The following is a 26,654-nucleotide window of genomic DNA, read 5'->3' as shown; positions in this document are numbered from 1 at the left end:
CCAGCAGCAAAGGGAAAAAGAGAAGAGAGAGGAAGGAGGGAGGGAGGGAGGGAGGGGGAGAGAGAGAGAGGAAGGAAGGAAGGGGAGAGAGAGCGAGGGGAAGGAGGGAGGGAGGGAGAGAGCGGGGGGAAGGAGGGAGGGGGGAAGGAGGGAGGGGGGAAGGAGGGAGGGGGGAAGGAGGGAGGGGGGAAGGAGGGAGGGGGGAAGGAGGGAGGGGGGAAGGAGGGAGGGGGGAAGGAGGGAGGGGGGAAGGAGGGAGAGGGGAAGGAGGGAGGGGGGAAGGAGGGAGGGGGGAAGGAGGGAGGGGGGAAGGAGGGAGGGGGGAAGGAGGGAGGGGGGAAGGAGGGAGAGGGGAAGGAGGGAGAGGGGAAGGAGGGAGAGGGGAAGGAGGGAGAAGGGAAGGAGGGAGAGGGGAAGGAGGGAGAGGGGAAGGAGGGAGAGGGGAAGGAGGGAGAGGGGAAGGAGGGAGAGGGGAAGGAGGGAGAGGGGAAGGAGGGAGAGGGGAAGGAGGGAGAGGGGAAGGAGGGAGAGGGGAAGGAGGGAGAGGGGAAGGAGGGAGAGGGGAAGGAGGGAGAGGGGAAGGAGGGAGAGGGGAAGGAGGGAGAGGGGAAGGAGGGAGAGGGGAAGGAGGGAGAGGGGAAGGAGGGAGAGGGGAAGGAGGGAGAGGGGAAGGAGGGAGAGGGGAAGGAGGGAGAGGGGAAGGAGGGAGAGGGGAAGGAGGGAGAGGGGAAGGAGGGAGAGGGGAAGGAGGGAGAGGGGAAGGAGGGAGAGGGGAAGGAGGGAGAGGGGAAGGAGGAGAGGGAAGGAGGGAGAGGGGAAGGAGGGAGAGGGGAAGGAGGGAGAGGGGAAGGAGGGAGAGGGGAAGGAGGGAGAGGGGAAGGAGGGAGAGGGGAAGGAGGGAGAGGGGAAGGAGGGAGAGGGGAAGGAGGGAGAGGGGAAGGAGGGAGAGGGGAAGGAGGGAGAGGGGAAGGAGGGAGAGGGGAAGGAGGGAGAGGGGAAGGAGGGAGAGGGGAAGGAGGGAGAGGGGAAGGAGGGAGAGGGGAAGGAGGGAGAGGGGAAGGAGGGAGAGGGAAGGAGGGAGAGGGGAAGGAGGGAGAGGGGAAGGAGGGAGAGGGGAAGGAGGGAGAGGGGAAGGAGGGAGAGGGGAAGGAGGGAGAGGGGAAGGAGGGAGAGAGGGAGAGGGGAAGGAGGAGAGAGGGAGAGGGGAAGGAGGGAGAGAGGGAGAGGGGAAGGAGGGAGAGAGGAGAGGGAAGGAGGGAGAGAGGGAGAGGGGAAGGAGGGAGAGAGGGAGAGGGGAAGGAGGGAGAGAGGGAGAGGGAGGAGGGAGGGGGGGGGGAAGAGGAGGGAGAGAGGGAGAGGGGAGGGAGGGAGAGAGGGAGGAGGAGGGAGAGAGAGAGGGAGGGAGGAGAGAGAGGGAGGAGGGAGGAGGAGAGAGGGAGGGGGAGGAGAGAGAGAGGGAGAGGGAGGAGAGAGAGGGAGGAGGAGGGAGAGAGAGAGGGAGGAGGCGGAGAGAGAGAGGGGAGGGAGGCGGGAGAGAGAGGGAGGAGGGAGGCGGGAGAGAGAGAGGGAGGGAGGCGGGAGAGAGAGAGGGAGGAGCGGAGAGAGAGAGGGGAGGGAGCGGGAGAGAGAGAGGGGAGGGAGGCGGGAGAGAGAGAGGGAGGGAGGCGGGAGAGAGAGAGAGGGAGGGAGGCGGGAGAGAGAGAGAGGGGAGGGAGGCGGGAGAGAGAGAGAGGGGAGGGAGGCGGGAGAGAGAGAGAGGGGAGGGAGGCGGGAGAGAGAGAGAGGGGAGGGAGGCGGGAGAGAGAGAGAGGGGAGGAGGCGGAGAGAGAGAGAGGGGAGGGAGGCGGGAGAGAGAGAGAGGGGAGGGAGGCGGGAGAGAGAGAGAGGGGAGGGAGGCGGGAGAGAGAGAGAGGGGAGGGAGGCGGGAGAGAGAGAGAGGGGAGGGAGGCGGGAGAGAGAGAGGGGAGGAGGCGGGAGAGAGAGAGAGGGGAGGGAGGCGGGAGAGAGAGAGAGGGGAGGGAGGCGGGAGAGAGAGAGAGGGGAGGGAGGCGGGAGAGAGAGAGAGGGGAGGGAGGCGGGAGAGAGAGAGAGGGGAGGGAGGCGGGAGAGAGAGAGAGGGAGGGAGGCGGGAGAGAGAGAGAGGGGAGGGAGGCGGAGAGAGAGAGAGGGGAGGGAGGCGGGAGAGAGAGAGAGGGAGGAGGCGGGAGAGAGAGAGAGGGGAGGGAGGCGGGAGAGAGAGAGAGGGGAGGGAGGCGGGAGAGAGAGAGAGGGGAGGGAGGCGGGAGAGAGAGAGAGGGGGAGGGAGGCGGGAGAGAGAGAGAGGGGAGGGAGGCGGGAGAGAGAGAGAGGGGAGGGAGGGCGGGAGAGAGAGAGAGGGGAGGAGGCGGGAGAGAGAGAGAGGGGAGGAGGCGGGAGAGAGAGAGAGGGGAGGGAGGCGGGAGAGAGAGAGAGGGGAGGGAGGCGGAGAGAGAGAGAGGGAGGGAGGCGGGAGAGAGAGAGAGGGGAGGGAGGCGGGAGAGAGAGAGAGGGAGGGAGGCGGGAGAGAGAGAGAGGGAGGGAGGCGGGAGAGAGAGAGAGGGGAGGGAGGCGGGAGAGAGAGAGAGGGGAGGGAGGCGGGAGAGAGAGAGAGGGGAGGGAGGCGGGAGAGAGAGAGAGGGGAGGGAGGCGGGAGAGAGAGAGAGGGGAGGGAGGCGGGAGAGAGAGAGGGGAGGGAGGCGGGAGAGAGAGAGAGGGGAGGAGGCGGGAGAGAGAGAGAGGGAGGGAGGCGGGAGAGAGAGAGAGGGGAGGGAGGCGGGAGAGAGAGAGAGGGGAGGGCGGCGGGAGAGAGAGAGAGGGGAGGGCGGCGGGAGAGAGAGAGAGGGAGGGCGGCGGAGAGAGAGAGAGGGGAGGGCGGCGGAGAGAGAGAGAGGGGAGGGCGGCGGGAGAGAGAGAGAGGGGAGGGCGGCGGGAGAGAGAGAGAGGGGGAGGGCGGCGGGAGAGAGAGAGAGGGGAGGGCGGCGGGAGAGAGAGAGAGGGGAGGGCGGCGGGAGAGAGAGAGAGGGGAGGGCGGCGGAGAGAGAGAGAGGGGAGGCGGCGGGAGAGAGAGAGAGGGAGGACGGCGGGAGAGAGAGAGAGGGGAGGACGGCGGGAGAGAGAGAGAGGGGAGGACGGCGGGAGAGAGAGAGAGGGAGACGGCGGAGAGAGAGAGAGGGGAGGACGGCGGGAGAGAGAGAGAGGGAGGACGGCGGAGAGAGAGAGAGGGGAGGCGGCGGGAGAGAGAGAGAGGGGAGGACGGCGGGAGAGAGAGAGAGGGGAGGACGGCGGGAGAGAGAGAGAGGGGAGGACGGCGGAGAGAGAGAGAGGGGAGGACGGCGGGAGAGAGAGAGAGGGAGGACGGCGGGAGAGAGAGAGAGGGGAGGACGGCGGGAGAGAGAGAGAGGGGAGGACGGCGGGAGAGAGAGAGAGGGGAGGACGGCGGGAGAGAGAGAGAGGGAGGACGGCGGGAGAGAGAAGAGGGGGGGACGGCGGGAGAGAGAGAGAGGGAGGACGCGGAGAGAGAGAGGGACGGCGGAGAGAGAGAGGGGGAGGACGGCGGGAGAGAGAGAGAGGGGAGGACGGCCGGGAGAGAGAGAGAGGGGGAGGACGGCGGGAGAGAGAGAGAGGGGAGGACGGCGGGAGAGAGAGAGAGGGGGGGACGGCGGGAGAGAGAGAGAGGGGAGGACGGCGGGAGAGAGAGAGAGGGGGGGAGGAAGGCGGGAGAGAGAGAGAGGGGAGGACGGACGGCGGAGAGAGAGAGAGGGGAGGACGGCGGGAGGACGGCGGGAGAGAGAGAGAGGGGAGGACGGCGGGAGAGAGAGAGAGGGGGGGACGGCGGGAGAGAGAGAGAGGGGAGGACGGCGGGAGAGAGAGAGAGGGGAGGAAGGCGGGAGAGAGAGAGAGGGGAGGACGGCGGGAGAGAGAGAGAGGGGAGGACGGCGGGAGAGAGAGAGAGGGGAGGACGGCGGGAGAGAGAGAGAGAGGAGGACGGCGGGAGAGAGAGAGAGAGGAGGAAGGCGGGAGAGAGAGAGAGAGGAGGAAGGCGGGAGAGAGAGAGAGAGAGGAGGAAGGCGGGAGAGAGAGAGAGAGAGGAGGAAGGCGGGAGAGAGAGAGAGAGAGGAGGAAGGCGGGAGAGAGAGAGAGGAGGAAGGTGGGAGAGAGAGAGAGAGGAGGAAGGCGGGAGAGAGAGAGAGAGGAGGAAGGCGGGAGAGAGAGAGAGAGAGGAGGAAGGCGGGAGAGAGAGAGGAGGAGGAAGGAGGGAGGGCGAGAGAGAGGGGGAGGAAGGAGGGAGGGCGAGAGAGAGGGGGAGGAAGGAGGGAGGGCGAGAGAGAGGGGGAGGAAGGAGGGAGGGAGAGAGAGAGGGGGAGGAAGGAGGGAGGGAGGGAGAGAGAGGGAGAGGAGGAAGGAGAAGCAGCAGGAGAGAGAAGAAGAAAGAAGAGAAAAAAAATGACAAGAACTGTTAAAATAACATCGTTCTGTCGCATCTTGGAGAACCTCTCCAGGAAGAGGACGCACAGCCAAGTTCTCACAATCACTACACCAACGAAAAATACACCCAGCAAGAGAAAAGTTTAAAAAACATTCCATAATTATGGTGGGGAAGTATTTTTAATTCACCGAGGCATCAGTGTCCATGTTCCCACAGCGAGGAATAAGGAGGATTCGTGGCATTCATGAAGGGAGGAAGAGCCAAGAGCACAAGCTTATTTCTGCTCTAGCTACATATTTTCAGCCCTATGTAGTTTAAGATCAAAAATCTTTTCAGAATGGGAAGTTCACCTTCAATCAATGAACTCAGATTGACAATACTCAGTATCTCAACTTCCACATACATAAAATGCTGTTGCAAACTCAAATTCATCCATATTTCCAGAGTTTACAGCGGAGCTGCTCATATGAGGCTCTTGGTAAGCAAAGTAAACTCTTTAAAAAGGAGTTTTACAGCATAGAGATTTATTCAATGATTCATACTGGCGAAAGGTCCCCTACAAGCCTCCAAATCAAGCGACCGCTTCAATGCTGAACTATACCCACTTTGAGCTTTCCCCGCTAAATAAGTGAGCTGTATGGCGATGGTTTTACTACTCAGAGGTCAGTGGACGAGCCCAATTCAAGTTCAATATTAAGCATTTAGCTTAAGTAGACGCACACTAAATTTAATGAATTATTTAGAGATACAAGGTTGTATAATTTTCAATATTCTCTTTGCTTCGTGTTACTTGGTAAGGCGGATTTGCTAAAATTTTAAGCTGTAAAGTTCTGCTTGTTGTTACTAAAAGCAGCTACAAACTCCACTGAACACTTGCAAGATAAGGTCTGGTTTGCACTTCGCTAAGAAAGGATTTATTCAGACAAAACAGCACCTGCAAGGCCACGGGCCATAAACATTGTCTACAGCTGAACAAAACAAAGATAAAAAGATTCAATGAGAAGCAAGAAGACCTCAAAGTGAAATATTGCTATTGGACTGAATCATGATGTGAATGGTCTGTAAAGATAGAAGAGTTGTGGTTTTCTATGCTCACGAGGGATCTCTGTGCAGGTACCCAGCTCGAGCCAGCCCTTCTGCTATTCTACTCCACTAAATTCTTTATTTTCTAAGAATTTTGTCTCCTGAAAGTCTGCTCTGCATATGGTTATCAGGCTATGCCTGAAAGTTTGCTGCTGGAGTTCTAAAATAGACTCTGGGGTGAATGGTTATCAGGGAGAGAAGAATCCTGACAGTTTGCACCACAACAGATACAACCTGGCCTGAAAGTTCGTCTCTGGAGCCCCACAAAACAGCCCCTGGAGCAAACGGTTATCAGGGAGGAAAGACAATTTGCTTCATGGACGGGTACGGGCATCTGGAGGGAAGATCAGCAGTATTTAGCTTGGCATATCTCCCCTGTGCAGCAAATAACAGAGTGAACCCGCCATTGAACTCTTTCAAGTTGTGCTTCCCTTTAAGAAATCTAAACATTGCTCTGCAGCAAGCAGAACCCTAAATTACTCCCCCACAACAGTCCCTCCTATCCTTCCAAACCCCTCCTCAAACACACACAAGATGAGAACATTCTTTTGCCTCTCCTCCCACAAAAAACTTTGCCCTTTCCTGAACCTCGAGCCCCCGTTCTTGTCTTTTCGCCCGTCAAAACACAGCAACATCTCAACACGAAATAACTATAATCACGCCTGTAAACTCGGTAGTTGAAGCGCAGAACAGGAAACCAGATGTATCTACATGAAAACAGAAGTTTGATAGCTTTACTTTTAGAGACAGATCGTAGCAACGGCATGGCCTGAACATCTCTCCCCATTTAAGGGACACTGACCGCAGGGTCCACGCCACGGGCGAGCAAAAATGTGCTTTGTATACACTTTAAAAGCTAAATTTCAGGGTAGTGGAGCCATTTGTCCATGATAACGTCAATACTGAAGAGTACAAACAAACTCAGAGGCAGAAACATCACAAAAACGTTTCACGCACACGTAGCTGCTCCTCCCCAAGCAGCCGATATCTCCTCCAATCATTGCCAACCCAAAACCACGTGTTCATAAAAACGTGACGGACATGGCATTCCTCTAATTAGCGCTATTTTAAGCAAATTACATACAAAACCTAAATGCCCACAGACATCACACTGGGATACAGGTACCTCACACTGGGATACAGGTACCTCACACTGGGATACAGGTACCTCACACTGGGATACAGGTACCTCACACTGGGATACAGGTGCATGAGGTAGGTCTGTAGTTGCTAGAGGAGAATCTCATGACAAACATAAAATTGTGGCTGGTGTATAACGAGAGATTCATCTTACAGATGTATTTCTGCCTCTGCCATGCCCTTCTATCCTTGAGCACTTTCCTATTTGACACTTGCAAGTCCAGCAAAACCACTTTAAAAGCAAGAAGCAGCTTTAAAATGGTTTCATCTGGAGATACCAAGCTCTGGGGTAAAGTAAAAATGTTACTTCAGCCCAACTTCAGCTCTGGGATCAACAACAGCAGATTCACCTCCTGCAGAACATGGTAACCCATTTCTAAATCCCCAAATCTTCCCTCAGAACTGATTTGTCGGCACGTGGTCCCCGTCATCCCTCGGGGATGGTTGTTCCTACCTTCCCTGGTGGAGCCCGGCAGGCGGCAGAGCCTGTGCTTGGTGATCTGCACCAGACCTTTGGGTGAGGAACGTTTCGGCGTTGCGGGTTTTCCCCGCGAGGAGTTTTTCTTCCTGAGGTGGAAGTGGCTTTTGTGAGGCGCGGTGGGCAAGGAGCTGCTCTTCTTATCCACTGGGGAACTGCGGAGGGGAACGTCGCACAGTTAGAAGAGGTGACTAAAACACACTTTAGCCCCTTGCCCAGAGCTGAGAAGAAAAGCTGCATCACCACGTTCCAGCCTTCTACCTTATCCAAGCGCGATAAGAAGCACCAAAGAGAAAGCTACAAATAAACAGGCAAGTGGGATGAATTTTTGGCAAGGTACAGGTGGAGAATGAGGTATTTGACAGCCTAACTCAACTCATTCCCTCCTGTTTTCTGCTCAGGGGAGACAACGCTGTCCTTTAGTGAGATGAGGAGAGGGTCTTGTCTCCCTGACTGCCAAAAAATCCCCAAAAATCCAAGCTTCTATAGGCACTTTGCTCCAGAGTGATTTTCCCAGCACGATCCACCCACAGACACTTTCCCCAGCAAACCAGGAGGTGAAACACCAAGCAGAGGATCTGGGAAACAGAAGCTGGAAGGGAGGCACCAGATTCTCAATCGGTGCCGTGTTACGAGCTCATTGAGTCACGGAGAATAGTTATTTAGGCCTCAATTTTCAAGAGCTCAAGCGTGGCGTTATTGCGGCGAGGAAGGAGCCAAACCACGTGTGGACTGCACTGAGGGTGTGTCCGAGTTCGGTGGTAGAGAAGTGACACAGCTGAGCCACCAACCCTCACCCCATCCCGCTGAACCCTCCCCTGCCAAGAAATATCAACACAAAACACACAAAAAACACCATAAAAAAGGCCCTCGTGGCACTTCCATGCCTTTCACAGAATGTTTGGACCAAATCTTTTATCTGCTTCCCCTTGATTCCCAGTCCAGTGCAAAGCCCTTTTGCAGATAACTTGTCCCACACGCCTTCTCCTTCAGCCGAGCTTCATTTAGAACCTTCCCATTGTACTCTGGCTCTATCAGACATGGTCAAGGGTGAAAATTTGCTCCACAAGACCCCAGAACATCACAGGCAGTGGTTCTTCCCGGCCTGCACAGTTCATCTCCCATCCCAAGGCCTGCAAAATGCTTTATAGGGACAGATCATCATGATTCAAGCCACTTCTCATCCTTTCCCCAGCCCTCATCACAACAAAATTATAGGAATTTGAAAACAAATCAATAAAGGAAAACAGTTGTTTCCTTCCCTTTGAATATTAGTCTGTTATTCAGGGCAAGGAGGAGACCCCGAAGTGCTGCAGTAAAATCTTCGGAGAATGAGATGAGAAGAAAACCCAGCTCTGTTTTAAAGGTTCAAGTCAGAGTTTATACAGACTGTGAAAACAATTAAAACCTGAGGCTTTGAACCCTGGAAAGCTCCAGAAAGAACAAAGTCACCACACTTGGAAAGAGAAAAACAAAGACAACCTCTAGCATACAACAATTTCACTTAAAGCCACGACTTACGTGAAGCCAGCGGACACAAAACACGACACTGTTAAGACGACCAGCAGCTTACCCCAAATTTCCTTTTCTCTTGATGATTTTTGTCCGACTCTTCACTTTGTAACTGGACAATGCAGCATCGCCCAAGGAGGACTTGGCCCCGCCGAGACCGACACCAGACGCTGCGCTCAGAGGCGCCTGGACGGCGCTGGTTCGAAGGGGATCAAGGGCCGGAGGTTTCTTGTGATCCTCAGATCGCCACCTGAACGCCGATTTGGAGGTGGAAGGCAAGGCCTGCAGGCTGGAAGCTTTCCACTTATATTTACTGGGAGAAACACCCAGTTTGGACTGGAGTCCCGATTTCTTCAGTTTTGCACCCAAGTCAGCTTTCGGCGATGGTTTAGCAACTTTTTCTGCTCCAGCATTGACCTTCTTAGTGCTTTCCGATGCTCTAGGGCTGACCCACCTCTTCACAGGACGAGAGCATTTCCCAGGGTTTGCGACCCACGTGTAATTAGTTTTCCTAAACTTCGGAGCTTTGCCGGCGACGGGTATCGAGGCAGCTCTTTGGAGAGCAGTGGTTTTGGGGACTACAGAAAACCTGCTTTTCGTTGGAGTCACCCCAGCCACCAAAGTTGCGGTTTGAGCAGGCCTGGAGCACGTTGCATTGTTTCCAAGGAGCTTCGGTTCTCTGGAAGCATCCGTGACCTGCTCACAACCGGCCCACCCTGGAGCCAGCGGTTCTGCCTTCACCCGAACCAAGTGTTGAGCCGGCTCACGATCCGGCACCACTGAAAGTTGCTGTGGCTCCGATTTCAGAGTCACAGCGCTTTCGCTGGTGCTTGCGCAAGAGGTCGGGGAGTTTGCAACCACGTTGCTGGCCTGACACACTATTCGAGGCTTATCCGGCACGCTCACGTACGCTGAACTCACAAACCGGTGAGATGAGTTGAATGAAATGGAGAGAGAGGGTCGTCTCTCTTCACTTTGGCTCACGTACAGAGATTTCTGCGCATCTTTACTGTCTCCCGGCACAGTGACGAGTGTTTTCAGCCCCGAAAATTCACAGTAAGAACCCACATCGTCAAAATTTTTCGCATCTCCAAACGGGTCGGCTCTCTGAGGCAGCTGGATCCCCACGACGATATTTCCATCTGTGGTTAAGTCCACATGTCTCTCTGGGGATGATTCTAGTGGCTCGGGGACCTGGCTGTCCCCACGGCTTCCAAAAGCGCAAGACGTGCTGGTACTTCCACCGCTTCCAATGTCACAAGCCGACCCCGGCGGCCGGTTGACGAGGGAATATTTTTTCCTCCAGGAGGGACCTTGGTGCAGCTGGAAATCCCTGGGGGACTGCTGGGGGTACCTGGCCGAAAACGTCCCCCTCCTGAAGGTGGGTTGGCGAGGATTGTTCCACCTTGGTGCCGCCGATGGCAGCGGCCGTGGCGCGTCCCCATGCGTGTTTTTATGGTTGTTTATAAGACCTAAGAAGAAGAAAACAAGAGTCTGTTAATCATAATCCACCGGTGTTTGACAGCACCGCAGCATCGGTTTTCTTCACGCTGTAAAGAGGACAATCGCTCAGGCCACATTTCAGATAACCAGCGCTGGAAGGCAACACTTAAAAATCTCCCTCAATTCTCATGAAAATCAATAAGAAAAGCAATTTCGCAGGACAACTCAATGCAGGTCTGAGCCACAGACTCACTAACACATCCTTAATACACTCCACTAGTGCTGTCGGCCACATTTTGCCCCAAGAAGAGACTGGACAACACCCTCAGATACATGGTGTGAACTGTGGGGTTGTCCTGTGTAGGGACACGAGCTGGACTCGATGATCCTTGTGGGTCCCTTCCAACTCGGGATATTCTATGATTTACACTCTCTTTTATGTGCCAAAATGTATGCTTGAATTATTGTTTTTGGAGCCTGGTATTTAAAAAATGCTACTTTTATCTCCAGATATCTTTTCAGGACAGTCTCTGAAGGGTGTGCTTGTGCACATAACCCAGAACAGCCATCACCAGCCCCAAACAAAACTCAGAGAATCACTGAGGTTAGAAAAGACCTTGAAGATTATCGAGTCCAACCGCTCCCCCGCCACTGGCACTACCCCATGTCCCTGAGAACCTCGTCTCCACATCTGTTCGACCCCTCCAAGGATGGTGACTCCACCACTGCCCCGGGCAGCCTGTTTCAATGCCCCACAGCCCTTTCTGGGAAGAAATTGTTCCCAAGATCCAACTTCAACTTCCTTTGGTGCAACTTGAGGCCATTTCTCCTCATTCTATCACTCATTACTTGGGAGAAGAGACCAACCACTATCTCACTACAACCTCCTTTCAGGCAGTTCAGAGATCAGAAGGTCTCCCCTCAGCTCCTGTTCTCCAGCTGAACCCTCCAGGTCCCTCAGCTGCTCCCATCACACTTGTGCTCCAGCCCTTCACCAGATTCGTGACTTTTCTCACTCAAACCAGTGATGAAGAGGCTCTGGGGTGGCCCCAGCTCCACTATTGAGTCACTGCACATCCCTCTGCCAAACCACCACACCTCCCCAGCACTTCGGTGTACAAACAAAGTCATTTGGATAATAGATACACGTAGATTAGGAAGGTCCTGTACACAGTGCTTAGAAAATCCTTCCAATAAAATGAATTATCAGAGGATTTTTGAGAGGAAATATCATTTTGGGGTGCACAGAGCAAGTTAGCACTAAGAATAAGCACCAATGCTTATTTAGGTACAGGCTGCCCAAGGCAGTGGTGGAGTCACCATTCCTGAAGGGGTTTAAAAAGCATTTAGACAAGGTTCTTAGGGACATGGTTTAGTGCTAGAGCCAGGTTATGGTTGGACTCGATTATCCTGAGGGTCTCTTCCAACCGAAATGATTATATTCTATGATTCTAGGAAAGGACAAATATATCCCCCACACACACTCCTCCACCATGATTAACCCTCAAGGGACAGAGGGCGAGGGGCACATCCCACCTCTTTGTCACCATCCCCAGGGGCTGCAGCGCAGGGGACAACCCCTATCCCACCAGCCAGAAGGGTCACTGATCCTATAGGGACCACTAACATGGGGATCCCTAAACCTCCCCAGTTCTCTCTGGGCTCCTTCCCTCCCTGCCCAGCACTCCTGGGTCCTCTCCCCTCCCCCACCCCCACCCCCACCCCGCAGGCCCTTCCCCGCAGGCCTCACTCCTCCCCCTCCCTGGCACTCCTGGGTTCTTCCCCACCCCTCCGCCTCGCTCAGGCCCTCGGATCCTCCCTTAAGACTCCAAGGTCTCCTTCCCAACCCCCCCCTCCCCCCAGGACTCCCAGGGCACCCTCATAACCCGCCCCTCCCCCCCCCTCCCCGTAGACTCCTGGGTCCCCTCAAAACCCGCTCCCCCCTACTCGGGTCCCCTCACAGCCCACCCCACATCGACTCCTGAGTCCCCTCAAAACCCGCTCCCCGCCCCCCATCGTCTCCTGGGTCCCCTCACAACCCGACTCTCCCTAACCCGGGTCCCCTCACAGCCCCCGCCCCCCATCGACTTCTGGGTCCCCTCACAACCTGAGCCCCCCCCTCGTCCCCGGGCTCCCTCACAGCCCCTCTCCATCGACTCCTGTGTCCCCTCCCAACCCAACGCCCCCCATCGACTTCTGAGTCCCCTCAAAACCCACCCCCCGCCCCAGGTCCCCTCACACCCCACCCCGCCCCATCGACTCCTGAGTCCACTCACAACCCGACCTCGCTCCAGGTCTCCTCACATCTCACCAACCCCTTCCCGGGTCTCCTCACAACCCACCCCCACCCCCCCCCACCCATCGACTCCTGAGTCCCCTCACAACCTGCCTCCCCGTGTTCCCCCACAACCCGCCCCCGCCCCGCGTCTCCTCACAACCCACTCGTCCCCTTCCCCCGGTCTCCCGGGTCCCCTCCGAGCAGCCTCTGCCCCGTTCCCCCGGTCCGTACCCTGCAGCAGCCGGATCTGCCGCCACAGCCGCTCCCTCTCCTCCATCCCCGCAGCGCTGCCGCCCGGCCCCGCCCCGCCACGTCATCGCCCCGCGCCGGGCCGTTGGCCGGTCACGTGAGCGCGCGGCGGCCGCTGCTTGGCAACGGAAGGAGCTGCGGCCTACGCGGCCTGGTGGGGCCTGAGCCCTGGGCCTTGTGCTGGGCACGGGCGGCTGCGGCTCCTTCTACCTCCTGGCCCCAGCCCAGCGCGGTCTGGTCTGGCTGGCCCCATCCCCTGGCCCCAGCCTGGGCTAACCCGGCTGGCCCCAGCCCGGCCTGGCCCAGCTGTTCCCATTGCCTGTCCCCAGTGTGGGCTGCCCCAATTGTCAGGTGTCCCCAGCCCAGTCTGGTCCAGCTGTCCCCAGACTCTGTCCCCAGCCCAGCTCGGTCCTGCTATCTCAGGCTGTCCCCAGCCCAGTCTGGTCCAGCTGTCCCCAGACTCTGTCCCCTGCCCAGCCTGGTCCTGCTGTCCCCATCTCAGGCTGTTCCCAGCCCAGTCTGGTCCAGCTGTCCTCATACCCTGTCCCCAGCCCAGATCAGACTCATTGTCCTCATCCCCTGTCCCCATATCAGCCTGGTCCTGTTGTCCCCATCCTTTCTCCCCAGACTCAGCTATCCCCTGTCCCTAATCTCAGCCCAGTCCTGCTGTCCCCATCCCCTGTCCCCAGCCTGGGCTATCCCGGCTGTCCCTTGTCCCCAGCCCAACCTGATCCAGCTGTCCCCATCCTCTGTCCCCAGTCTGGGCTATCCCAGCTGTCCCTTGTCCCCAGCCCAACCTGGTCCAGCTGTCCCCATCCTCTGTCCCCAGTCTGGGCTATCCCAGCTGTCCCTTGTCCCCAGCCCAACCTGGTCCAGCTGTCCCCATCCCCTGTCCCCAGTCTGGGCTATCCCGGCTGTCCCTTGTCCCCAGCCCAACCTGGTCCAGTTGTCCCCATCCCCTGTCCCCAGCCCAGCTTAGTCTTGCTGTCCCCATCCCCTGTCCCCATCTCAGCCTGGTGCAACTGTCCCCATCTCCTGTCCCCAGACTGCGCTGTCCTGGCTGTTGCTCGTCTTCAGCCCAGCCCGGTCCAGCTGTCCCCATCTCCTGTCCCCAGCCTGAGTTAACCTGGCTGTCCCTTGTCCCCAGCCCAGCTTGGTCTGGCTGTCCCCAGCCCAGCTCAGTCTCATTGTCTCCATCGCATGTCTCCAGCTCTGCCTGGTCTGGCTGTCCCCATCCCCTGTCCCCAGCCCAGCTTAGTCTTGCTGTCCCAATCCCCTGTCCCCATCTCAGCCTGGTGCAACTGTCCCCATCTCCTGTCCCCAGACTGGGCTGTCCTGGCTGTTGCTCGTCTTCAGCCCAGCCTGGTCCAGCTGTCCCCATCTCCTGTCCCCAGCCTGAGCTAAGCTGGCTGTCCCTTGTCCTCTTGTCCCCAGCCCAGCTTGGTCTGGCTGTCCCCAGCCCAGCTCAGTCTCATTGTCCCCATCTCATGTCTCCAGCTCTGCCTGGTCCAGCTGTCCCCATCCCCTGTCCCCAGCCCAACCTGGTCCAGCTGTCCCCATCCCCTGTCCCCAGCCCAGCTTAGTCTTGCTGTCCCCATCCCCTGTCCCCATCTCAGCCTGGTGCAACTGTCCCCATTCCCTGTCCCCAGCCTGAGCTAACCTGGCTGTCCATTGTCCTCTTGTCCCCAGCCCAGCTTGGTCTGGCTGTCCCCAGCCCAGCTCAGTCTCATTGTCCCCATCCCACGTCTCCAGCTTGTGAAAAATGCAGTTGTGATTCGTGCTAAGATGTTTAATGTTTACAGGTATAACCAAATGAGGCACGGACTCTGAACTTGGAAAAGGGAAAGGTGGTTAAGTTCTATGTAAAAAGTTATGAAACTTGTTTAGGAAGTTATATTGATAGAGGGAACTAACACTTTAAGGGTTAAGCAACTATATAATAAGGGCCTACTAACAAGCTAACATTTTAAACCACATTATTAATATCTAGTTTAGAGCTGTATGTAACTAATTGTGCTAAAAAAAGCAGGACTTCATTAAATGCCGAGATAAGAAGTTCTACAGCACCAGCTGCAACCTTGAGGAGACAAGATAGCCAAGATTTACAGCAAAAAGGGGGCACTAGTCTGGTTTCAGTCGGTTTGGTAGCTTGGGTTCCAGCCAGTTCTTCCTAATGAGCCAAAGGTAAAAAGTCCACTGTGACGAAGCTGAAGGAGCCTTCATCCAAAGACCCCTAAAGACCCTTCCTCAAATTCACCAAGTGACACTGCGCAGGCGCAACAGGGGAGGGTCAAGGAGGGGAATATGTAAATGGTTATCTGAGACTCATTTTAATAAAAAGCGGGAAAGGTCATGAATATGTATAGGCATTCCTGGTGTCATTATGAATATGTAATACCATACTGTATTTAAGCACACTTCTTATTGTTTAAAAGTGTGCGTGTTGGGCGGAGCGAATCCCCCGCGCACTCAGCGCTGTTTTGCTCATGCTCTAATGAACACGTTTTTACGGAACACAAGGAAATGGATTAAATGTTGTTTATCCATAGAAAAAGCGTAAGTTATTTATTTCAAGCTCTGCCTGGTCTGGCTGTCCCCATCCCCTTGTGAAAAATACAGTTGTGATTCGTGCTAAGATGTTTAATGTTTACAGATATAACCAAATGAGGCACGGGCTCTGAACCTGGAGAAAGGAAAAGGTGGTTAAGCTCCATGAAACTTCTATATGAAGTTATATTGACAGAGGGAACTAACATTTTAAGGGTTAACTAAAACTTATAATGGGTGCCTACTAACTAACACTTTAAGGCTTAGTCACACAATAAATGCTTAGTTTAGAGCTTTATGTTAAGAAGAACAGAACCCCATCGAATGCCAGGATAAGAAGTTTTACTGCACCTAGCTGTAAACTTGAGGAGACAAGATAACGAAGATTTACAGCAAAAGGGGGTGCCAGTCTAGTTTCAATCAACTTCGCAGCTTGGGTTCCAGCCAATTCAACATAATGAGCCAAAGGTAAAAAGTTCACTGTGATGAAGCTGAAGGAGCCTTCATCCAAAGACCCCCAAAGACCCCTCCTCAAATTCACCAAGTGGCACTGAGCAGGCACAACAGGGGAGGGTCTATGGAAATGGTTCTCTGAGACTCATTTTAATCAGAAGCAGGGAAAGGTTATGAATATGTATAGGCATTCCTGGGATCATTATGAATATATAATACTTTACTGTATTTAAGCACACTTCTTATTGTTTAAAGGTGTGCGTGTTGGGCAGAGCGAATCCCCCACGCACCCAGCGCTGTTTTGCTTATGCTCTAATGAACGCGTGCTTAAGGAATACAAGGAATTGGATTAAATGTTGTTTATCCATAGAAAAGGCGTAAGTTATTTATTTCACCCTGTTCCCAGCACAGTGTGGTCCAGGTGTCCCCATCCCCTCTCCCCAGCCTGTGCCATCCCAGCTGTCCCCTGTCCCTCATCTCAGCCCAGTCCTTCTGTCCCCATCTCCTGTCCCCATCCCAGCCTGGCCCAGCTCTCCCTGTCCCCTGCCAGCCATCCAGCCGTCCCCTGACCCCATCGCCTGTCCCCAGCCAGGCCTATCCTGCCTGTCCCTTGCCCTCAGCCCAGCCCGGTCCATCTGTCCCCAAACTGTCCCCACCTGCTAAATTAACATATACTGTGATTAAGTTACAAAAGACGTACCCACCATTAACCAATTGACAAATGCTTTCTGACCACCTGCAAAATGAGGGCATATTTTCCAAATTTTAGATCCTTCTGCATAAGAGGGTGACAGAACATTAAGTAACACACTGTTTAGAAGCAGAACGCTTATTTTATATTTAACTAATAATTCATAGATGCAAGTAAGAAGCTAAACAATTATAACTAACATCACTGATTATTTCTTAGCATAGACATATAGAAGACATGTCAAAATTTTCAAAAAATGAAATGCATATGTAATAATTCATATTCATATAGAATTATATGTAATAATTATGTGAATATAAGCAACGTGAGAGTGCCCAGTCTTTGGAACACTTATGGAGGATGATCCCCAGAGCTCCCCAAACCAAGAATTCCATTTAACAGTATTATTTACTCTGCTGTTAAGTTTATTTCTCCATTTCACTCGTATACACCATCATCTTGCCAATATAACGGGCTCAGGTAGGATCTCTCATTGAAGCATATTAACGGTTTTGCAAAACAGGGTGTTCTACCACAGAAAAGGGCAATGATAACCTTGATATAAATTTTACTGCTTGATAATAACGCCGTGGAAGCCGCAGTAGTGGAGCTTGTTCTGAGGAGTAAACCTGAATTAATGCTTGTTCACAGCATTTCTGCTGCCTTGTTTCTAGCTGTCTGTAGTAAGAACTGTTTTATTGCTCCATTACTAGTGTAAAATGCAAGAGAAGAGTGTCAAGTAAAATAAAGGTTTGAAAATAAGTTTCAATTTTGATATTTCAAAATGTTTTTAGCTGTGTCAGTGATTTCAGCAGCTGCTAAAATAGCAGTTTCCCAACTCCAATAATAAGAAATATTTACTTTTGCTTTTCCTAGGAATTTTTATGATTAAAATATAGTATTTATAATCAATTAGATCACTGACAGTACTCAAGAAGCAATTGCACAATGTGCTCAGACACACAGTGTGACCTGTGGGGTGTCCTGTGCAGGGACAGGAGTCACGCTCAATGATCCTTGTGGGTCCCTTCCCACTCAGGACATTCTATAATTCTATTTAAAATCCCTGCTTTTATTTTCCCAATCCCAGCTGCAAATTCCCTCCTGTGTTCTCCATTGGTTGGGTACAGAATTCGACGCTTCCCACATGTCCTGCCTCAGTTTACCTCTCTCACTACTCCAGTTCTAACAACCCTTCCCTTATGTATTTATTTCCATTGAAGGTCTGGTTTCTTGGCTCTCTTACCTCGCCCCCAGCTTAACTTTTAACCACAGGAATCGATTTACATTCTGTAATTAGTGCAGAAAGGCTTTGTCTTACATTCAAGGTCTGATGGCCGGATATTTCTCAGTCTTTTATCAGATTTCAGATTTACAGTTGTGAAAACACTCTCCTTCCTTTAATAGCTCCTTACACCCTGCCCAGCCTGGTCTGGCTGCCCCTATTCCCTGTCCCCAGCCCAGCTCAGTCCTACTGTCCCCAGCCTGGGCTATCCTGGCTGTCCCTTGTCCCCAGCCCAGCCTGATCCAGCTGTCCCCATCCCCTGTCCCCAGCCCAGCTTAGTCTTGCTGTCCCAATCCCCTGTCCTCATCTCAGCCTGGTGCAACTGTCCCCATCTCCTGTCCCCAGACTGGGCTGTCCTGCATCTTCAGCCCAGCCTGGTCCAGCTGTCCCCATTCCCTGTCCCCAGCCAGAGCTAAGCTGGCTGTCCCTTGTCCTCTTGTCCCCAGCCCAGCTTGATCTGGCTGTCCCCAGCCCAGCTCAGTCTCATTGTCCCCATCTCATGTCCCCAGCTCTGCCTGGTCTGGCTGTCCCCATCCCCTGTCCCCAGCCCAGTGTGGACCAGGTGTCCCCATCCCCTCTCCCCAGCCTGTGCTAGCCCAGCCGTCCCCTATCCCTAATCTCAGCCCAGTCCTGCTGTCCCCACCCCCTGTCCCCATCCCAGCCTGGCCCAGCTCTCCCCATCCTTGTCCCCCACCAGCCTCATCCAACTGTCCTCTGTCCTCATCCCCTGTCCCCTGCCCCTCTCTGCCCTCTCCCATCACCAGTGTCTCCCAGCAGCCCAGGATTTCCCGGTGACCCCATAGAACAATTTCATTTTACCCATCAACCACACGCATCCTTATTTCTCCCACTTCAGCTGTAATTCTTAAAAACATTTTGCAGGACGCCCAGTCCCGAAGCGAAGCCACAAAGGTGACTTCTGCTAGTGGAGAAAGCCATCGATGTTCTCATATTCATGCAAGAATGGGGAAATTTGGTTCTTAATTTAAAATCTTCATTGTGCGTTAGATGTGCCGGTAAAATTTCAGCAAAAGAGCAAAATAGTTGCTGCAGTCGGGGTAATTTTGAGACATCACCTGAGCCTGGGAATTTGCAGCTTCTAATTAAGAAAAGAGGGTAATCCCAGAATCCCAGAATGTCAGGGGTTGGAAGGGACCTGGAAAGCTCATCCAGTGCAATCCCCCCCGGAGCAGGAACACCCAGATGAGGTTACACAGGAAGGTGTCCAGGCGGGTTGGAATGTCTGCACAGAAGGAGACTCCACAACCCCCCTGGGCAGCCTGGGCCAGGCTCTGACACCCTCACCATGACGAAGTTTCTCCTCCTCTTTCAGTGGAACCTCCTGTGTTTCAGTTTGAACTCATTGCCCCTTGTCCTGTCCCTGGTTGTCACCGAGAAGAGCCTGGCTCCATCCTCCTGACACTGCCCCTTTCCATATTGATCCCCAGCAATGAGTCCCCCCTCAGTGTCCTCTTGTCCAGCTCCAGAGCCCCAGCTCCCTCAGCCTTTCCTCACATGGGAGATGCTCCACTCCCTGCAGCATCTTGGTGGCTGCGCTGGACTCTCTGCAGCAGTTCCCTGTCCTGCTGGAACTGAGGGGCCACAACTGGACACAAGATTCCAGGTGTGGTCTCCCCAGGGCAGAGCAGAGGGGCAGGAGAACCTCTCTGACCTCCTGACCACCCCCTTCTAACCCACCCCAGGTCCCATTGGCTTCCTGGCCACAAGGGCCCAGTGCTGGCTCATGGTCACCCTGCTGTCCCCAGGACCCCCAGGTTCCTTTCCCCTACGCTGCTCTCTAATAGGTCATTCCCCAACTTATACTGGAACCTGGGGTTGTTCCTACCCAGATGCACCTAATAAGCGGCTCTGCAAGTCATATTTTGTAACACATTTGGCAAATTAAGAAGAAGGTGGTTTTCTGATGTCTGGTCCCAGTCTCTATCCCCTACAAAGATTTTCTTTGACTTGAACTTTACCCCTGAGCATGTGTCCCATTCTAAAAGTCAGATGGCCCCATGTTACCCATTTAAATTAAGAGTGTCCATGAGGTGTGCCATGTAATAAGAATAGAATGTAGCTTACATGGATATTATCCTCAAGAAATTTGTTTTCTTAATAATTTCATTCTTCCCTAAGGGAATAAAACCCATCAAAAAGCCACAACAGAACCTCGAGTCTGCAAAAGAGATAAAAATCCCGGCTAAAATTATATTTTTAAACAATTTTGGGGGAAAAAAGCTGAGCCAGGTAGCTGTACCAGTACAACACCGTTTCCTTCTAAACTCGCCCGTGATGGGAACTTCATAAAAGCCACCGATCGTCAACCTCGAATCATTTAAAACAGCGGCCGCCCCTTGGGACATCGCGCTTCCCGTTGCAGTCACTGAGTTCAAATAGCGTCCCCGGGGCCAAACCACGATTTGCCTGCTCGGAAAGCTCGATTTAGTGAATTATTTATAGCATATTTAGTGGCCTTTTAAAAGCGATTCAGTGGTGGAATATGGAGAAGAGCCAGCCCGTAGGAATAAACCATTTTGTGTGGATGGGAGTGAAGGCTTTGAGATACAAAACCTGGTCCTTATGAGGTTCCCTAAAGCCCTAAAACTGAAAGAAAAACAACGCAAAAAACCTCCTGGAGCCTCTTTTATTGTAAAGTCCTGCACATAAGGGAATAAGCCAGGCACTTATTCGGCTTCAAGCCCTACCCGGAGTTTCGTAAGCGCTTTAGATTGGCAGAAATTGGCTCTTCTGCCAAAAGAAGCCTCCTCCGCTCCCAGCTGCTCGTTCCTTCCCTTCAAGTGGCTCGTGTAAATGAACTCGAACGGGCTGCTCTGAATTACAATTATTGCAGCACAAGCAGAGGTAAAGCTCATTTTTAGCACACCATCCAGAGACCTGGACAGGCTGGAGAGTTGGGCAGGGAAAAATTTAATGGAATATAACAAGGGCAAGTGTAGGGTCTTGTATCTGGGCAGGAACAACCCCAGGTTCCAGTATAAGTTGGGGAACGACCTGTTAGAGAGCAGCATAGGGGAAAGGGACCTGGGGGTCCTGGGGACAGCAGGATGACCATGAGCCAGCACTGGGACCCTGTGGCCAGGAAGCCAATGGGACCTGGGGTGGGTTAGAAGGGGGTGGTCAGTAGGTCAGAGAGGTTCTCCTGCCCCTCTGCTCTGCCCTGGGGAGACCACACCTGGAATCTTGTGTCCAGTTGTGGCCCCTCAGTTCCAGCAGGACAGGGAACTGCTGGAGAGAGTCCAGCGCAGCCACCAAGATGCTGAAGGGAGTGGAGCATCTCCCGTGTGAGGAAAGGCTGAGGGAGCTGGGGCTCTGGAGCTGGACAAGAGGACACTGAGGGGAGACTCATTCATGGTTACAGATATATAAAGGGTGAGTGTCAGGAGGATGGAGCCAGGCTCTTCTCGGTGACAATCATTGATAGGACAAGGGGTAATGGGTACAAACTGGAATACAAGAGGTTCCACTTAAATTTGAGAAGCAACTTGTTGGGGGTGAGGGTGTCAGAGCCTGGCCCAGGCTGCCCAGGGGGATTGTGGAGTCTCCTTCTGTGCAGACATTCCAACCCACCTGGACACCTTCCTGTGTAACCTCAGCTGGGTGTTCCTGCTCCATGGGGGGATTGCACTGGATGAGCTTTCCAGGTCCCTTCCAACCCCTGATATTCTGGCATTCTGTGAAATCTCATATCCACCATTCCCACCAAACTCAACCTCGGGAAAGTGAGACCTAAACCAGCGGGCCCTGCTTTGCCAATTTGCGCCAAAATATGTAGCTAGAAGAGAGAAAATACAGGGTAAGGCAGTGCTGGAGTGTCTTGGGACACTTGGGATCCTCCTCGGATGCTTCTTGGGGGTGTCCCCGTAAGGAGAAATTTGGTGTGATGGGGACATCCAGAGGAGCAGGGACACCAATTTAAGTATGAACTGGATCTTCTCTGGCACACAATACTCACACATATCTCCCCTGAGACACTTGCAGAGGGCAAAGGAGAGAAAATAATGTTGCATCATTAAAATAAACCTATTTTTCCTTTTCATCCCCCCATGAGGAAGCTCTGAGAGCTCCAGGAATTCACGGCGCTTGTTCTTTGTTCGCAGCACTACACTTGCATGGCACTTGTTTGTAAGTCTAATTTAATTAAAAAAACAGTAAGAAAGCAAGTGCAGTTTTTCGATGCTGTGCTGGCATGTGAGAAAACACCCCAGGGGGGGTGGCACATTTAAGAGAAATTAAATTGTCTCATTCAGCCCAGAATAAACATGGTGCTAATCCCTCTAATGGCCCCAACCATCACCCAAACTGCAGATCCAGTGACAAGCCGGGCGATAGGACCCAATTAAGCCGCTCGCACGTTTGAAATCATGGCCTCATCAGCTTCGGGTTCATCTGGTGTCTCCCGATGGCTTTCCCTAAACTTGCTGAGACAAGCCTGAAACACCAACTTCATTAAGCGCTGCACCAGCAGATTGTGGAGACCTGATGACAGGTGAGTGGGACGTATCACCCGCTCCCACGAGTGGTTTCGCAAATCACAGGGATCTCCTCGGATCCCCAGATCCTCCTGTTTTCCCTAAACACCCACCACTGCCTGGGATTCATTTGCAGGAGCATCATGTATAGGATGACAAAGTGATTATTAATTCTAGGGAACCTGTGGGTCACATCAACCTTTGGGGAGAGATATTAATAAAAATGTAGAAAAAATGGTGAGATACTGGAAGGGAAAAATCAAAAGAGTAAAGGTTTAAAAAACATCACCCGTAAAGAAGGGCTGACAGATTTTCAGCTTTTGATTAAAAAAAAAAAAAAAAAAGGGAAATAATATTAGAAATAGATATTAAATTGAGTGTACTTGGTACTCATTGGTATAAGTAAAGGAGGCAATAGCTTCATTTTCAGCAAAGGAGATTCAAGTTCCAGTTCAGGAAGACTTTTCCAACTCTCCAGAGAAGAGGTTTCCTGGGGAAGATGGAAGTTTTAAGTGTGTTCCTGGGATGGTTGATACATACAGAATGCTGCTGGGGGCTCTGATTTATTTGTGATCCTCAGCTTGTTTTCAACCTTGTTTTTTACACGATTATTGACCCCATGTTGTCTTGCATGTGTCAGCCCAACATCAGCGGTTTTGTCCTGCCTCCTTTTGCTGAAGTGTTGGGGAGAAAAGAGCCATAAGCTGATCCCTCCTGCACCAGCATCAGTGCTTGTACAGCCATCATGGACTCATGGGATGTGATCTGGCTGCAGAACTTCTCCTTCTCCTTCTCCTTCTCCTTCTCCTTCTCCTTCTCCTTCTCTTTCTCCTTCTCCTTCTCCTTCTCCTTCTCCTTCTCCTTCTCCTTCTCCTTCTCCTTCTCCTTCTCCCCCTTCCTCTTCCCCTTCTCCTTCTCCTTCTCCTTCCCCTTCCCCTTCTCCTTCTCCTTCTCCTTCCCCTTCCCCTTCTCCTTCTCCTTCTCCTTCTCCTTCTTCTTCTCCTTCTCCTTCTCCTTCTCCTTCTCCTTCTCCTTCTCCTTCTCCTTCTTCCCCTTCCCCTTCCCCTTCCCCTTCCCCTTCCCCTTCTCCTTCTCCTTCTCCTTCTCCTTCTCCTTCTCCTTCTCCTCCTTCTCCTTCTCCTTCTCCTTCTCCTTCTCCTTCTCCTTCCCCTTCTTCCCCTTCTCCTTCTCCTTCGCCTTCTCCTTCTCCTTCTCCTTCTTCTCCTTCTCCTTCTCCTCCTTCTCCTTCTCCCCCTTCCCCTTCCTCTTCCCCTTCTCCTTCCCCTCCCCCTTCCCCTTCCCCTTCCCCTTCTCCTCCTTCTCCTCCTCCTCCTTCTCCTCCTCCTTCTTCTCCGCCTCCTTCTCCTCCTCCTCCTCCTCCTTCTCCTTCTCCTCCTTTCTCCTTTCTCCTTCTTCTCCTTCTTCTCCTTCTTCTCCTTCTTCTCCTTCTTCTCCTTCTTCTCCTTCTTCTCCTTCTTCTCCTTCTTCTCCTTCTGTTTTAGTTTTCAGCTTGATCTGCTCTCTATTAAGATTCACCATGCAGCCTCAGGAGTGCAAACAATGGGACAAGAGGTCCATGGGAGGAGAACACCTTTCTCGTCCGTGTCTTGGACCCTGTAAGAGTCAGTCCAAAGAACAATATTTGCCTGAACATCACTGTCAGGGACTTGGAGAACAGATGCCCTGATAGAAATAATTGTACAAGGACTTGGCAAGAGGCCTGAGGAAAAGAATTGTGTTGTACAGGTCTCTCTGACCTGGGGACAATAGCTGCTCTCCAGAAGATGGATTTCACCCGCTGCCTCAGCCAAACTTGCCCCCACCTCCTCCCTGTTACTAAGGCAAATGAAGATGAGCATGTGCAGAGGCTCGCAGAGGGTCTTGAGGTCACCCAACGGACCAGAAAGAGACCCCTGAACGTGAGGCGATGCAGGCGCAGACGGGTTCTGGCAAGCGAAGCTGGGACTCTTCAGGCTTGCGCGGTTAAGCCCGGATTACAAAACAAAGGCAGAGATTGGCCTCAATCCATGGGAGAGAGAGGGGTGTGAAGAAGCATAAAAGATGGTTCCAGACTGGACATCATTGAGATCTCCCCACCAAAGGATTGCAGATCACAACGGAGGCCCGGCAGGACTCTTCTTACAGGACCTGAGACCATAGAGACACCTTTGGAACTCATGGTGGTAGCCAGTCCTCTTTCCCTTTTTCTCTTTCTTTCCTTTTTCTCCACTTTCTCTATCGTGTGCCAGGGAAGGGAAGGGAAGGGAAGGGAAGGGAAGGGAAGGGAAGGGAAGGGAAGGGAAGGGAAGGGAAGGGAAGGGAAGGGAAGGGAAGGGAAGGGGAAAGGGAAAGGGAAAGGGAAAGGGAAAGGGAAAAAGGAAAGGGGAAAAGGGGAAGGGGAAGGGGAAGGGGAAGGGGAAGGGGAAGGGGAAGGGGAAGGAAAAGGAAAAGGAAAAGGAAAAGGAAAAGGAAAAGGAAAAGGAAAAGGAAAAGGAAAAAGGAAGAAATTGACTGCAAAGAGGACTGTAGGGCAGGTTTCCATTAGGGAAGAGGAACAAGTAACACCATTGTACAATGCAGTGCTGAAAATGGTGTCCACGGTGCCGTGGCCATGTTAGATAAATGAGTTCAGACTGGAAGAGGTCTGGGGAACGGTTGGTGAGATACTCTGAGGAATGGAGACCTTCTTCATAGAGGTACCCAGAACAGCTGGGTTTTCTTAACCTTGCACACCAAGAGATGAATGGCTGCTCTCTGCACACGTCAGAAGAAGGCGGCAACATCACAGGAAAACAAGGACCTATTAGAGCAAGAATCAGTGAGTCACAGAATTGTTTGGGTTGGAAGGGGTTTTTTTAAAGCCATCTAGTTCAACTCCCCTGCCATGGACCAGGACATCTCCTGCTAGACCAGGCTGCTCAAAGTCCCGTCCAACCTGACCTTGAACACTTCCAGGGATGGAGCATCCACAGCTTCTCTGGGCAACCTGGGCCAGTGTCTCACCACCCTCAGAGCAAAGAATTTCTTCCTGTTATCTAACCAGCTGAGCAGCTGGTCAGTATTTCCTCCCAGACTCATTGCCCAGGAGCCTATTTTGTGTCTTTTTGCGACTTACCTTAGTTTTAAAACCCATTTGGAGCATCGGTTTATCAATCTCAGCCCTTCCTAATGTTGACTTGGGCTCCATGTGCTGCTGCAATTCAGAGCAACCCATGGACAATCTCAACCTCCAGCTACAGCTCTTTACCACCAAAGAAAGTTCCTTCTTCTCCAAAAAGTTTTTGCTATTGTAACTTGAGGGGGAAAAAAGTGCTTCCCAAGGGCAAACAAACTCTAGGACTGCGTTTTTGCTGATAATAGCAAGACTTGGAAGTGCGGGCTCAAGGGAAAGAGATGCCTCTTGGGTTAGATGGAAAACAGAGAGGAAATTGTCAGTGGCAGCAAAATAAACTGCTGCATGATCCTAAAGGAAAAGCCACTGTCATTTATCAAGTGGGCACCAGTTTTCTGCTGCGATGTCTATTTTTTGGGCCTTTTTCTCGCTCGCAGTCTCGCTTCTGGCGCGTGAGCTGCACACAGACCTAAATACATGGATTTAGGGAAGGGGAGAACTCAGAGCGATGATCTGTGTTGCTATCATTCCCAGTTGGGGTGATTATTTTCTAAGATATTTAAAGTGGGGACAGAAAGCAAAGCCTCTTCTTATCTCCTGCATGTTCACCCCTTGAAATTGGGATGGTTTGAGCTTCTGTGAATCACAGAATCACAGAATGTCAGGGGTTGGAAAGGACCTCAAAAGCTCATCCAGTGCAATCACCCCATGGAGCAGAAACACCCAGATGAGGTTATACAGGAAGGTGTCCAGGCGGGTTGGAATGTCTGCAGAGAAGGAGACTCCACAACCTCCCTGGGCAGCCTGAGCCAGGCTCTGCCACCCTCACCATGAACAAGTTTCTTCTCAAATTTAAGTGGAACCTTTTGTGTTCCTGTTTGCACCCATTGCCCCTTGTCCTACCATTGGTTGTCACTGAGAAGAGCCTGGCTCTATCCTCCTGACACTCCCCCTTTCTATATCTATAAACATGAATGAGGTCCCCCCTCAGTGTCCTCTTGTCCAGCTCCAGAGCCCCAGCTCCCTCAGCCTTTCCTCACACGGGAGATGCTCCACTCCCTTCAGCATCTTGGTGGCTGCGCTGGACCCTCTCCAGCAGTTCCCTGTCCTGCTGGAACTGAGGGGCCACAACTGGACACAATATTCCAGATGTGGTCTCCCCAGGGCAGAGTAGAGGGGAACAGGAACCTCTCTCGAACCTCTGGAGGCAGAAAGAGCCAAAAATGAACCATAAACCTTCACAAATCCCCACCACCACATTGCTAAAATCCCACCAGCTCCTGGTTTTTGTTGCTGTTTCCAAGGCCTACGACCAACCTGGCACGAGACCGTGGCAGCATCTCCATAAATATTTGTTCACATGAAAAAAATACACATTGGTCCAGCTTTGGTTGTGAAGCGGGGAGGACTTTGCTCCCCAAGCGCGTGGTCGTTGGACTTTTCCCT

At 52.9% G+C, this 26,654-nt stretch overlaps 1 protein-coding gene across 2 annotated transcripts in view; it reads right to left on the bottom strand.

Moving 5' to 3' along the window:
• ZC3H3 (zinc finger CCCH-type containing 3) overlaps positions 1-12,674 on the bottom strand; it is a 193,782-nt gene extending 181,108 nt beyond the window's left edge. For both annotated transcript variants that reach the window (XM_080339233.1, XM_080339234.1), the window contains exons 1-3: positions 12,610-12,674; positions 8,719-10,129; positions 7,122-7,300 (exon numbers count right to left, since the gene is read on the bottom strand). In XM_080339233.1, coding sequence (XP_080195359.1) covers positions 7,122-7,300; positions 8,719-10,129; positions 12,610-12,655 — 1,636 coding nt within the window. In that variant the 5' untranslated portion in view covers positions 12,656-12,674. The remainder of the gene's footprint in view (positions 1-7,121; positions 7,301-8,718; positions 10,130-12,609) is intronic.
• Between the last annotated feature and the right edge of the window lie 13,980 nt (positions 12,675-26,654).

Source organism: Nesoenas mayeri (genome assembly GCF_963082525.1).
Source record: "Nesoenas mayeri genome assembly, chromosome: 2".
NCBI lineage: Eukaryota > Metazoa > Chordata > Aves > Columbiformes > Columbidae > Nesoenas > Nesoenas mayeri.
Note: the sequence above shows the minus strand (reverse complement) of the source record. Positions and strands in the feature narration are given on the sequence as shown.